At 41.5% G+C, this 12,082-nt stretch overlaps 1 protein-coding gene across 9 annotated transcripts in view; it reads left to right on the forward strand.

Annotated features, from left to right (window-relative positions):
- The window catches only part of LOC307035106 (forkhead box protein J3-like), a 52,957-nt gene that overhangs the window by 3,470 nt on the left and 37,405 nt on the right, over positions 1–12,082 (forward strand). For 7 of the 9 annotated variants that reach the window (XM_079674106.1, XM_079674111.1, XM_079674110.1 and 4 more), the window contains exons 1-3: positions 874–1,188; positions 9,443–9,566; positions 9,870–10,344. In XM_079674106.1, the coding sequence (XP_079530232.1) occupies positions 9,985–10,344 (360 nt within the window). In that variant the 5' untranslated portion in view covers positions 874–1,188; positions 9,443–9,566; positions 9,870–9,984. Of the gene's footprint in view, positions 1–873; positions 1,189–9,442; positions 9,567–9,869; positions 10,345–12,082 lie in introns of those variants that run through there. The other 2 variants (XM_079674108.1, XM_079674109.1) reach the window with 2 other exon arrangements.

Raw genomic sequence — 12,082 nt, forward strand, 5'->3', positions numbered from 1 at the left:
CAAATGCCAAACCAATATCTCTCTCACACACATCTTGAGCTTCAACAACATTAAGCTTAACTTTATATAAGTCATTTGTGTGGGTGTCAGAGTTGTCAGTTGTTCGTCCCAGCCTAAAGTGACTTTGAGTTCTAGAAAAGCTCTTTATTATTATCAATAAATAAGATCAAAATGACAATAGGAAGATGAGATGAGATACATAAAATATAAAACATAGTGCTATATGCAGATATGAAAAAGAGGATTGTGTGTTAAAGCAACAAGGTGTCCTGACTGATGTCCTGTCAAGGTGGGTGTTCTATGGCTTACAAGCCTGTCCATGCGTTCAAATCACAGTCATGCAGCCTAACTGAGAAATACCTCAAGTCTATAGACGGTAGGCCTATATCTCAACCGTAACAGATAATACAACACCTCAATGTGTTGGTGTGTCAGCACAGAATAATACCAAGATGCCAATTAATGCTATACTGTTATAATATCAGTGTTATGTTTTAGTCTTGGCCTCAATTCCTTGCCTACAATAATTCATTGTATTTGGACAATGTTCTTTTTTTATCTATTTATTTTGTTATAGTTTTCCTTGTGAAACGGTTAAAAATAACTGCCATGTTTAAATACTTCTAATAGTGACAATGATTAGAGTCTAGATAATGGTGATAGCCTACTCAAAATACATAAACCTGAACACAACAGTATGATAATTATGTCACATTATTCACAATATTAGTTATGCCATTAGCCTATAGATAGGCTTTTTGCTTGACGTATTTATGGCGGGAGTATGTGTGTTCCGGTAGAATCTCATTAGGAAATTGGGAACTATTTAAATGGATGTGATTTCATTTTTCCCATTGTGGTGCATGAATTTATCTTCAACGTGCTCCGGCTGGCTTGGGAAGTAGTTCCGGTGGTGTAGCAGCCGAGCGGAGCACAGAGACCCGGGATCTCCGCCGTATTGAGCGCAAATGCGAATTGCACGAAGAGTCTGCCCGTCATGACTGTCGACTGACCACAGCAGCGGTCAGTGTGACGGCCCCGAGCACCGTGCATGCTGCCCGGTGACAGCGCCCAGGCACCGCCGGAGCTTTTGTCATCGAGTGGGATTTTCAAGTGCAGAATAAAAGGCGTCTGGAGCTTCTGAGACACAGTAGACCACATTGAGCCGGTTCACATTCACCTACGACGGTGAGTAGTCTGTCCACAAGAATTTTTGAATGTCAGTCGTGAATGTTGGTGACATTATCGTGGTTTACCTGGAAATAAGTGTTGCTAAAGCCCAGTGCTTTGACTTAATGGCAGGCTATGACAAGTTCGCTGCCTGTCACAGTATGCATGCATTCAGACACTGGAGCATTTGTCTTTATCCTTAATGTCGGTCAGATAAAGTCAACTTATTTTAAGTTTTCCATTCAGACGGTGAGGCTGTCGGTTAACAGGCTGTGGAGAAAGCGGTGTTTAACAGATCATATCGGAGTGGTGAATTGTGTTGGACGATGGGAAGGACAGTGGCTTGCACAGCTGAAAACACTTTAGAAGTGATAACAGTGGAAGATTAGAGCCTGACCGAGAAACAACCACGCTCTGTATTGGTGACAACGTTACAGTATGTAGAGGCAAAATGCTTGTATTGAATCAGCTACACAATTGAAAACAAATGAACTCGATGGTTTTAAGGAAAGCAGTAACAGAAGGGAGAATAAGTCAGACAGTATTTGCTTCAGGCATTCATTGAAGATATACCAACTTTGTTTCACAGCATAACATCTTCCATATAGATACATTTTAGTTGCTTTCTTTTTTGTGTAGATTTTTTGCACAGTATTTAATTTGAAAGCACTAATGTACAGTATGTTTGCATGCGTATGCCTCTATGCATCATGCTATGGTTCGTTGTTATCAGTCAGCACACCATTTAAAGGATGTCATTGTGGGTCCACATGGACAATTGAAAAGGATAAATACAAGCTTGAGACCTACAATACCAAGTCAGATATACATCATATACACTGGGCATACCTTATTTACAGGCATGTGATTTATATTTGATACAGATAACACTACATTTCACATATTTTGGGTACATAATTTACCATACAGAAGCTACTATAATTTGTATTCTTGAGTAATAGTTTTTTCAACAATGCATGAAGCACTTTTTTGAGCCATTTTCCAGTAGAGTTTTTTGAGAGAGCAGTTATTCCCCCCCCCCACTATGGATTTATTTTCTATAGGCTGCCTTAAATGGATCGGTGTATTCTCTTTCCATGAAGAGACTACAACCTAACCATAAACGGTGCCCATCTTATACTGTAAAGAAGTCATTATCTTTCATCATGCTGCAGTGGGGAGAGCCAGACAATACTATACATTTTTTCTCTCCAAAAGCACACAGACAAGTGGAGGTATGTCTGTTGGTGGGAGCGACAGACTGAGAACACGTTTGAGAGAGTACCCTGTCCCTGATTTGGATGCGCCTCTAATTCCTATCAAGATGAGAGCTGTCTGAACAGATTTCTCTCATCATTATTTGCTCTGAGATTTACTTGCGCTTGTAAATGGTGTTGATTGAGGGTAATTTGGCTTTTAATTGCCGAACAGCTGCCACACTCACTGCTGATTGCCATTGTAGACTTTCTCAGTAGATCACTCATAGACCCCTAAATGCCTCATTAAAACGTTATGCAGAATCGCATGAAACGTGAAGAGAAGGGCCTCTCATAATGTTTTACTGATTTCTGTTTTATCATCGGAAAGGTCGTTTTAATTATCGTCAATGTCAGCAAATGCAATGCTGAGAAACAAGTGTCGTAATGACTTTTGGAAAGTTGCATTAAGGTTTTTTTTGTGGACACACTACATGCATTTGAGTTTCTTTGGGAAAGACTCAGCGTACCATTTTCCACTATTAATTCCATCCTCCGGAGGAAGACTATATCACAAACATATACTGAGGATTGCCTCCAGGTTGGTCACTGCACATCTGGATCATTCACTTCACACTTCACACTTTTTTTTTACAATGTCTTAAGCAACACAAGAATACTACAAAAGGTTGTCATGTACGTATGGCTTAGCCAATGTGTTTACTTTTTTTTGTATTGTTTTGTTTTTGTAAATCAAATAATCAATATAACATTTACTATGTTACTGAAAAGTTTAACAATGGTACATTAAAAAAACTAAAATCTAGTGTTTTAAGATGATTGTATTTAGGACTAAACAACATAATCAAATCACCACAAAGAATAATATTGGACGTACATTGATAAAATATCTGCTTTTACTTAAGTAGAGTTTTTACATGGTTAAGTGATTCAAGTGTAAAAAAAAAAGTGGCCTGGCTTCGTGTTAGGAATGATCTACAAAACAATTTTAAGCTATTTAAATATCTTTTAAAAAAGAGGAACCACAAACTAACGGTAGATAATATCCGTTTAAGGTTACAAATAAATGATTAGTGTCTCAAAGTAAACAACTAATCCCAGTCAATGCAAAGCAGCAGCAGTGGGAGGGTGCTATGGGAACCTGGCAGGTACTTTAAGGGCCATTTGACTTATTGATCACAGGGGACATTGGTAAATAAAAATAGCTCTGGCTGCTCAATGAGATCAAATTTACAAATTCTTAGAAAAATTCTAAACATATTAAATAATTAATCAAATTCACAAACGAAATAAGGAACTGTGAATCATTCATGGCTGTAAAGATTTGGAGTTGTCTCTCTGCATATTCATATGGCTTGTAATATATTCTTTTTGTGTGAATCCATAAGTAATGTTGTCTTCTCACTGTCTGCCCAGAAGGATTTACAGCCCAACAAAAATTAAGTCCCTGAACTAAGCAAGCTGATGTATGGCAACAAAATGTACAGTTTATATACTGTATACATATTTTTACATTTTCGAAAAAGATGAAGATATCTGTTTGAATACATAATAGAATCGAAAGATGTTCGCCGCCTCCTGGTTTCTGTGCAGTTTTCCAGAGGTCATAGGGTTGCCATTTATCATTTAAAGAAAAAACGAAATGTTACAGCTTTTTTACAAACCAATTGCTTTCAGTTGCTCTGCTGAAAATGTTAGTCTGTGTTAGCCTCAGTGTTGATCCTTGCAAACAGACCGACTATAGGCTCACCTTTTCATACCTCCTCCATTATACAGAATCTGTGTTTAACCTTGGAAAGAAGATCTGTTTACTTAAGGACTTGTCAAGTAAGATTATGCTTTTAGCAAACACCCACTCTCTTCAGTTGTATGGATTGATGCCTGCGAGCATCTCTGTCTTCTTCTGTTTGTCGTGAACACTCCCGCCAGAGCGCTGTAGCTAAACCTACAGTAGGAGGTGAGGATGAGGTCTCGTATGCTTCAGCTAGAAAAAGCCCTCTAATTTGCTTTGCAATTATCAGGCCTGTACAATGGCACTAGGTCAACAGGTCATCTTCATTACCTCGGGTCATATCAATTATCAGCTGTTTAAATCATCATTAGGAAAAAGTGATTATAGGAATGACCCGATATTAGAAGTAATTACCTGACCCCTGCTATTGTGTGGGTGTAAAACCCTTTATCCCAAATCAGCTGTCTCTTATTTGTTGGTTTACCTATAAACTCACAGCAAACTCCTTCATCTTGAGGCTGGGATGGCGGAACAATTTTGACAACGCAATAGAGTATTCTTACTCTCCTTTTAAGTACCCTTTAAGTTCTCTGAGTGCTCCCAGTCAGTGTAATTTGTGTCTTGTCCCCAGGAAAATACACACAATTTGGATTCAAATGCAGCAAATCCTTTTATCTTGTCAAAATCCTCTTTGATTCTTTTAGGAAAGCGTTGCTATGATTTGAAAGAGCAAGATGTAAAAGATAAAATGGGGGATGATCACTTTGAAAAGGCTGTCGTTTGGATTGAACTCGGCAGTGGGGCTGCCAGCAACAAGAGTCCAGTGCAAAGCGTCCTGATGTAAAGCCTCGGTCTTACACATGCTCAGCGCTGTTGCACTCTCCTGGTTATGTTTTAATGAGCAACAATTGTGAGCCAATTTGCATGTAAAACAATGTTATTATAAACAAGCATCAAAAAGCTGTAATACTTCTAAAACATGTAAATGACTCTCCATTATAAAGTGCAACAAAACCTAAGCCATGCCTTGGAGCCAGGGCCTCTAGGTTTTTGATGCTCGTTTCCATTATTAATGCTATTCGCAAGCCAAACTTTTTAGGTTGGGCGCTTTAATCTATTTTTGCTGTAAATTAATGAATTTTTAAAGAGGACTAGTCCTTGCTGAATAGAGCTGGATGTGGGAATGTGGTTTGAGTCGCGGTGACGCAGTGCTGTAGCCTCCTTTACTGTGCAAAGCATGAGTTCACAAACAGCATCCCGTCTCTCTCTTGGGACCGATCGTTGGGGGAGTTTGCCGAAATGCTGCACGCCTATGTTTTATTTATGACAAAAAATGCCTTTTTAACTTTGCCGTTGTCAGAATCTGGAATTGTTATAGCTTTTTCTAGTTTGGCAGTGGTAAGTCCTCTGGGTCGCTAACTCCCTCTACCTTGGCAGATGTTTTCAGGTGTTATTCTGTGTGGGCTTAGCGAGTTAAATATTTTATTCTAAGCCTTAAGGAATTAATTGGAACCTCCGGATTTGTCTTTCCTTCTTTCAATCAGAAGTTCTTTCAGACCTGACAGAAGCTGTGTTAATCAGCACGTTATGTTTTCATTTGAGATGCACTTGATTGACTTGGGCCAGCGATCAGTATTCAGAAACCTCTGATTAAAGCGGGTTGCACTGTCAGGGATAAATGATCTCCCTCTTTCTGAATCTCTTTTTTTTCCCCCTTACTTTTTCCTTTCAAGGATTAGTTTTCTTGACCACTCGCTTTAAGGAGTAAGGCCACTAAATCTCAGTTTGAAACGGTGCATTACATCGATGCCTCTCCAGGTCTCCTTTGAGAATAAGTACACACTACAGTATCAAGCGATAATTGCTTAACCCAGCTCCATTGAGAGATGAGTAAGCATCCTCCATAAGGGCAGCTGATTTGCCTTGATATCTTATAATTGAACCTTTTCAGGGGTATGCTTTCTGGCTCTGAAGCCGAAAGTAATTAAGACTTTCAATACCGCTTTTTGGACCTTTCCCCCTTCGTCTGAAAGGCCCACACTCTTCGACATGACAGCGCTCAGTATGCCTACAGACTTTCTTTTGACACATTAGCATTACCGTTGCCAAGGCAGTTCTTCCAAGAAACCCCCTCTGCTCGGCACGCTCCGGGTGGGTATTTTGTCATTACTTCATTTTCCTCTGAAAATATTTTGATGCCTCTTTCTTTTGGCTCCCTCCCTCACCCATCCCCCGTCACTCCATTCAAAGTTCTCTATTAAAATGCAGAACTGTAAAGCCTCTCTCCGTCTAAAAGCCTGCTAGCAGCGGGAGACGGTTAGCTGTTAGTGATGCATACAGCTGAGTGAGTGCATCACAGCTACAAAGTCTAATGGGTGAATACATTCAATCACATACAGACCCTCAACTCTTTTAAAGGGACAATGTTCCCAGTCATGAAAGCTCCTTCCACAGTGCAGAGAGTGATGTATTAAAATTCTTTGCATGAAAAAGATTTCTTGTTCATAATCGTCCAAATCCTTGCTCTTCTTTTTATACTCATGCTTGTAGTCTTTTATGGAAGTGCCAGGTACTAACTTTCAACTTTCAAGATACCAAAGTTAACTTTTAACAGGAGTTTTAAAAAAAAATCTGTAAATAGAAATTTGTGATGCCACATGTTATTTTTTGCCCAATTTTGAACCGCTTTTGATACCTACTAATGTCAGCCAAATGTTTATCTCTGAAAATGTATGTTGCCATGCATATTTATGCGACAAGCATTCAAACTATTTAATCAAACGCTCCTAATCCTGTATGATCGGTTGCCAGAATATCCCCTCTTCGCTACCTTTATTTTCTATTCAACTACATCTCTTTGAAATCTGTCTAGTTGGTTACGTTTTTGATGTTTTGAGTATGTGCAGGAATTGTTATTTTGGTGTCTGTTTGAGCCTGCAATTATTGCATTACAATGAGTTCTCTCCTGCCCTGCAGCTTTCAGGAAATTAACTCTCAATTAAACTGTTCAGTTTTATTTCACAACAATCAGTTAATCATATGTATGAAAACAGACACATGTTTTACTCATAACATAATTTAATTGTAAAAGTATAGTGTTTAAAGTGACTTCCATTAGTTACAGGATAAAATATGACATAAAAGGCACTTCAGGTTTGAATCTCCACCTGAGGAGGATATAGTCATCTCATGCTGCGTAAGAGAAGTGAGTCTACTACTCAAATATACTGTATGAATGTTATCAGTCCAGATGTTGTGAACATCTAAAAAGACCAACATCGACTGAAAGGTTAATTTCCTCCTGAATACATACTGCTGTTTCAGTACTCCTAGATGATCATGAACAATTAACTGAGATGAGAATGTAATACTCATCATCTACGCCTGCAGAACAATGCGTACATTTTGAAAACTGATAGCTCTAAGATAAGCAGAGATGTAAGCTGTCTCCTCTGCGGTGATCATTTCCCTCCCCTGATACCGTGTGGGCCTCTGAGGCTTCTGTGAAACACGGCGGATATCAGAGACAAAAGGCACAGTGCTGAGGTGAGCCCAGTCACTGTGGGACCAGTTGACTGAGTCGACTAGGTAATTGGTTGCGTCTACCCGCTCAGCAGGGCCCCTCTCCCCAGAAGCCAAGTCATGCCCCTCCTCTTCCCTCTCCGCTCTCTTCTATTACTCATCATCCTCACCCGGCTAGCGGTGCGAAGCTACACCGTGCCGCCGTGCAGCCTGCCCACGCTCCAAAACTTATCTACAACAACAGCCACGGCAGCACAGCAGGTCAGGGCTTGTGGCAGGCTGATTTGCAGCTTGAGCCTCCTTTTAATGAGGGGAAAATAAGTACGTGTTGTTCTGTGTCTTGTGTCACCACCCCCATCCCCACCTACCCACTACAACTAGCAATGCTACCTTCCCTACAGCGAAAACACGAAAAGAGAAAAAAAAGGTGCACTAATTAAGATGGCTTCCTGGGATTTGGAAGAGGGGGTTGGCTCTGGCTTCTCCCACAGTGGCAGGGCCTTGAGGAGGAGATGGGGGGGGGGGGGGGTGTTGTGCATGAGTCCTCATCGGGCATATCTCTGCTCGGTTTCCTTCACATAGTCCCACTGCCTGGTTTGTTTGGCTTGATGAGTCTGCTGCTAAACATTTGTTTTTTCTGCTTGTAATTAAGCGAGGTTTTTACAGGAGCTGCTGAGTATTTCCCTTCCTCATCCGGGCGTATTGGGCTCCCCGGGGGATTGGTGGAAAGAGAGAGTGGTTTGTGTTGCTCTTGGTAGGCAGGCTCATTGAAGTTCTCCCACCTTGATTATATACAGTGAGCCTGAATGGAAAATGCGTGGGCTCTTTGTTGTTCAAGGACATGGGAAGGTTAGTGCATGGGATGGCAGACAAAGGTTTAGATGAAGATTTCTCTATCCTTAGGCTGAATCCATCCATCCAGCCTCTGCTAAGTGTTCACTGGCATTTGCCCACTCCTATCTCGTTCGTAAACCCTGTAGGTTCACCTGCATTTCCCAGAATGCAGAGCGATTATCTTCCAAAAACACAAAGCTCTAACGAGGCAATTTTCTTTGTTAATCATGGAGTGAAAGCAACATCTTCACTCCATGATGAGTAACAGTTACATGACATTCTCAGTCCAGTAGTGACAAAGCTACGAATATTCTGTGACTGACTTGAGTACAGAACAATGGGTGAGTAATTTTTCTCTCGTCTTAGTTTTTTATTTTTTTCTGAATCATCATGCTTGAAGAAAAAACACAAAACGTTCCTTCTCTACTTGCAGAAGACTCATTTTTCAAGTTCCGCGCCGCTCTAAAAATAGCTACCAAATTAAAAACTTGGGGCTTCTTGAGTTTTTTTTTCATTGTTTGTGTCTGTCTGAACAGGATCTGAGACGCAGGGGGAGTAGGGTGGGTGGGCATGCACTTGACAGGAGAGTGAAGCACGTCGAGAGTCAGAGAATGGGAAGACGTGTGTTGGGGGGTTACACAGAGAGGGAAAGGGGACGAGCTTTCGGCTCCTCTAGAGGGCTGGAATTCCTCCTTAGCTGTTCCCCCCCATTTGGCAGGCACTTGTGAAAACAATTCCCCAGCTTTTAGTCACTCTGCAGATCCAATTGCCATTTCCACTTTGGAGAGAACGAGAGTGAGAGGCAATCCAGATAGACAGAACACAGACCGAGAAAGAGAGGAGAGTTTTAATCGGGTTGGACAGATGCCGAGGCCAGTTGAGCGCTTGTGCGATATTAATATCTTATGAAGGCTGTCTGGCAGTGCAAGCTCACCGTCTTGTGTGGTTTTGTGTTTGTGCGTTGCAGCAGCAGCCATTGCAGTGGCTAAATGAAGAACTTGTGAACATGCACGAGGGAAGGACTCCACCTTTCACTTCGGTGACTTCCCCAGATGCTTTGGCCCAAAGAAAGATGGAAAGGAATGGGAAGAGTAAGACACTTAACTCATACCTACTCCCCCACGATGCTTTGCTTTTCATTGTTATTAATGGAAAACCACTTTTTGATTCAAGTTTGTTTCTTATCCATAGATCACCTTGCAGATCAGTTTAATGTGCAGTGTTAAAGACCAAGTGATGAACATGCCACAATGTTTAGTTTTCCATTATACAAAGCTTCACTGTATGTGTAAAAGAATGTGCAAGTTAACATCTGTGTGTCTCTGCCAAGTGTGCTTTCTGCTCTGGCTAAAGGAGATGAATAGAGGTAGTAAACAAACCTCCTGCTCTTCCAGACTTGAGCCACGGTTGCTGCACAGAACCCATTCAGTGAGCCTGCAGGAGATCCTCCACACGCCACGTCGCTGAGCCTCCACCCCTTCCCTTTGGACCCCTAGACCTACAAGCACCATGACCTCTGAGCTGGAGAGCAGCCTGACCTCCATGGACTGGCTCCCCCAGCTCAGCATGAGGGCAGCCATCCAGAAGGCAGACGCTGGACACCACCAAGGCCACCACCATGGACACCATCACCACGGCCACCATCACGGGCACGGACCTGGAAAGAAAATTGTGCATCTGGACCCGGGAACCACGCTGGACCAGGAGGAGGCTGCTCAGCACAGAGACGGTAAACCGCCCTACAGCTACGCCAGTCTGATCACCTTCGCAATCAACGGCTCACCACGCAAACGGATGACCCTCAGCGAGATCTACCAGTGGATCTGTGACAACTTCCCCTACTACAAAGAAGCAGGAAGCGGCTGGAAGGTAAGGGCAGACACAAAACATACACTTTGTAATATACATTTTGGATTTTTAGGATTAAGATTTATAGCTGGGTTCATTTCTGTGTGTCAACATACCTGATGAGTCCAAATGGATCAGAGTGCACTCCATGTCTTAATAATTGCGCCAGTAGTAAGTAGCTTATTTCAAGGTTTATGCTTTAAACTGGTAATCACATACAAAATAAGCCTTTGAATGACTTATTTTTTATAATAATTTCATTGTTACGTCTGGGGGGGGATAACAATTCTGAAAATAAACAATAAACAAATGTTTTGTTCAGGGGAATTAATGACTGTGGTCTTGTGTCGCGAAACCCCTACCACTACCCAACCCAAAAACAAAGAAGCAGAGGTCTGAACCAAACCATGGATTGGGAGAATCACCTCACTGCCAATGTCATATTAATAATTCCATTAACTCAACGTAGTAGCTCCGAATGAGGACCTTCCATTTTTGAGTCAGGAACTGTTGAAAGGATAAGTGGGCAACAATTTTGCTCAAACATTCCCTCCCAACAAAAAATGATCTACATTTTAAGTTATTTATAACCTACAAATGTTGGGAGCTAAACCTGGATTTGGATTCAACAAGCGGATATGTTCCTCAACCGATCAAATGCTTTTAAACCTCAAATCTATTGCTAGTGCTCAAACTTCACAAATCTGACACAGCGCTAAGAGCACAGAAACCTTTTACTGAACCAGGAGTGATTGACAGATGCGTTTGGTCTCATTCAGATGACATTATTAAATCCTTATGTAAATGCAGCTATGCAAATCCTGCCTAATATGAGCAGAGAGGTGGCTGTGTTATTGGAGACGAATGAATAGATCCCTAGGTTGTGTCTTGGGGATTCTCTACCTTATTAGTGAAGAAGCGAATGGATATAGTCCTTCCACTGACACATTGGAAAAGGCTGTCTGCAAACTATCAACCTATTCATCTCTCTGAGAGCGGGGACATTTGTCTTCTACTCATTATTTCTCTCTCTTTCACTTTCTATCTTCATCTCCCAAGCATGTGCACTCCACCAACCCTCTTCCTCTATCTTAGTCACTCCTCTTCTCTCTTCTTCTTTCCCTTTCACCAACCTGTGTTTGTTCCCCGTCTATAATCTTCCACACACCATTCCCTGAGCAGGGATGCATGCCAGAAACAGAGACAAAAAGGTTATGATAGACGCCATGTTGTGCTGGCAGAGCTTCTTACCTGCATGTAGGATTCAATCAATTCATTTTCTGTTTGCAGAGAGAGGATAGGGGTTATTAAGACCATTCAGGGTCTCTCTCGCTGCAGCTCATGCCTGCCTTCTCCCGTCGGCTGTATTTGGATACCAGGATGTTTTAGTATCCCATAATTACACCTCAGTCTAGATCCATTGATTTGTGTGTGTGGCTGCATTCAAGTAGGATCATTAAAGCACTGTTCTGATGCTGCTGTGGTTATATTTTTCACATGTTCTGGCATTTTTCCATGCTATCGGTGCAGGGAGTTTGTTGAAGGATACATAACCCAAAGTTGTGTTTCTTTCCTAACAGGTTAGGGCCATTTACACAAAGCACGATAATGTTCTTGTCAGTATTTTACAGAATGTTTTTCAAAGCACAGCACTTTGAGACTCTGTTTCAACAGAAACCTTTTCACAACCACTTACCTGTGCTAGAGCTGACATTTTAGAAGCATGTTGAGTAACAAATCAAGCAGTACAGCACAGGTC

Source organism: Notothenia rossii (assembly GCF_949606895.1).
Source record: "Notothenia rossii genome assembly, chromosome: 4".
NCBI lineage: Eukaryota > Metazoa > Chordata > Actinopteri > Perciformes > Nototheniidae > Notothenia > Notothenia rossii.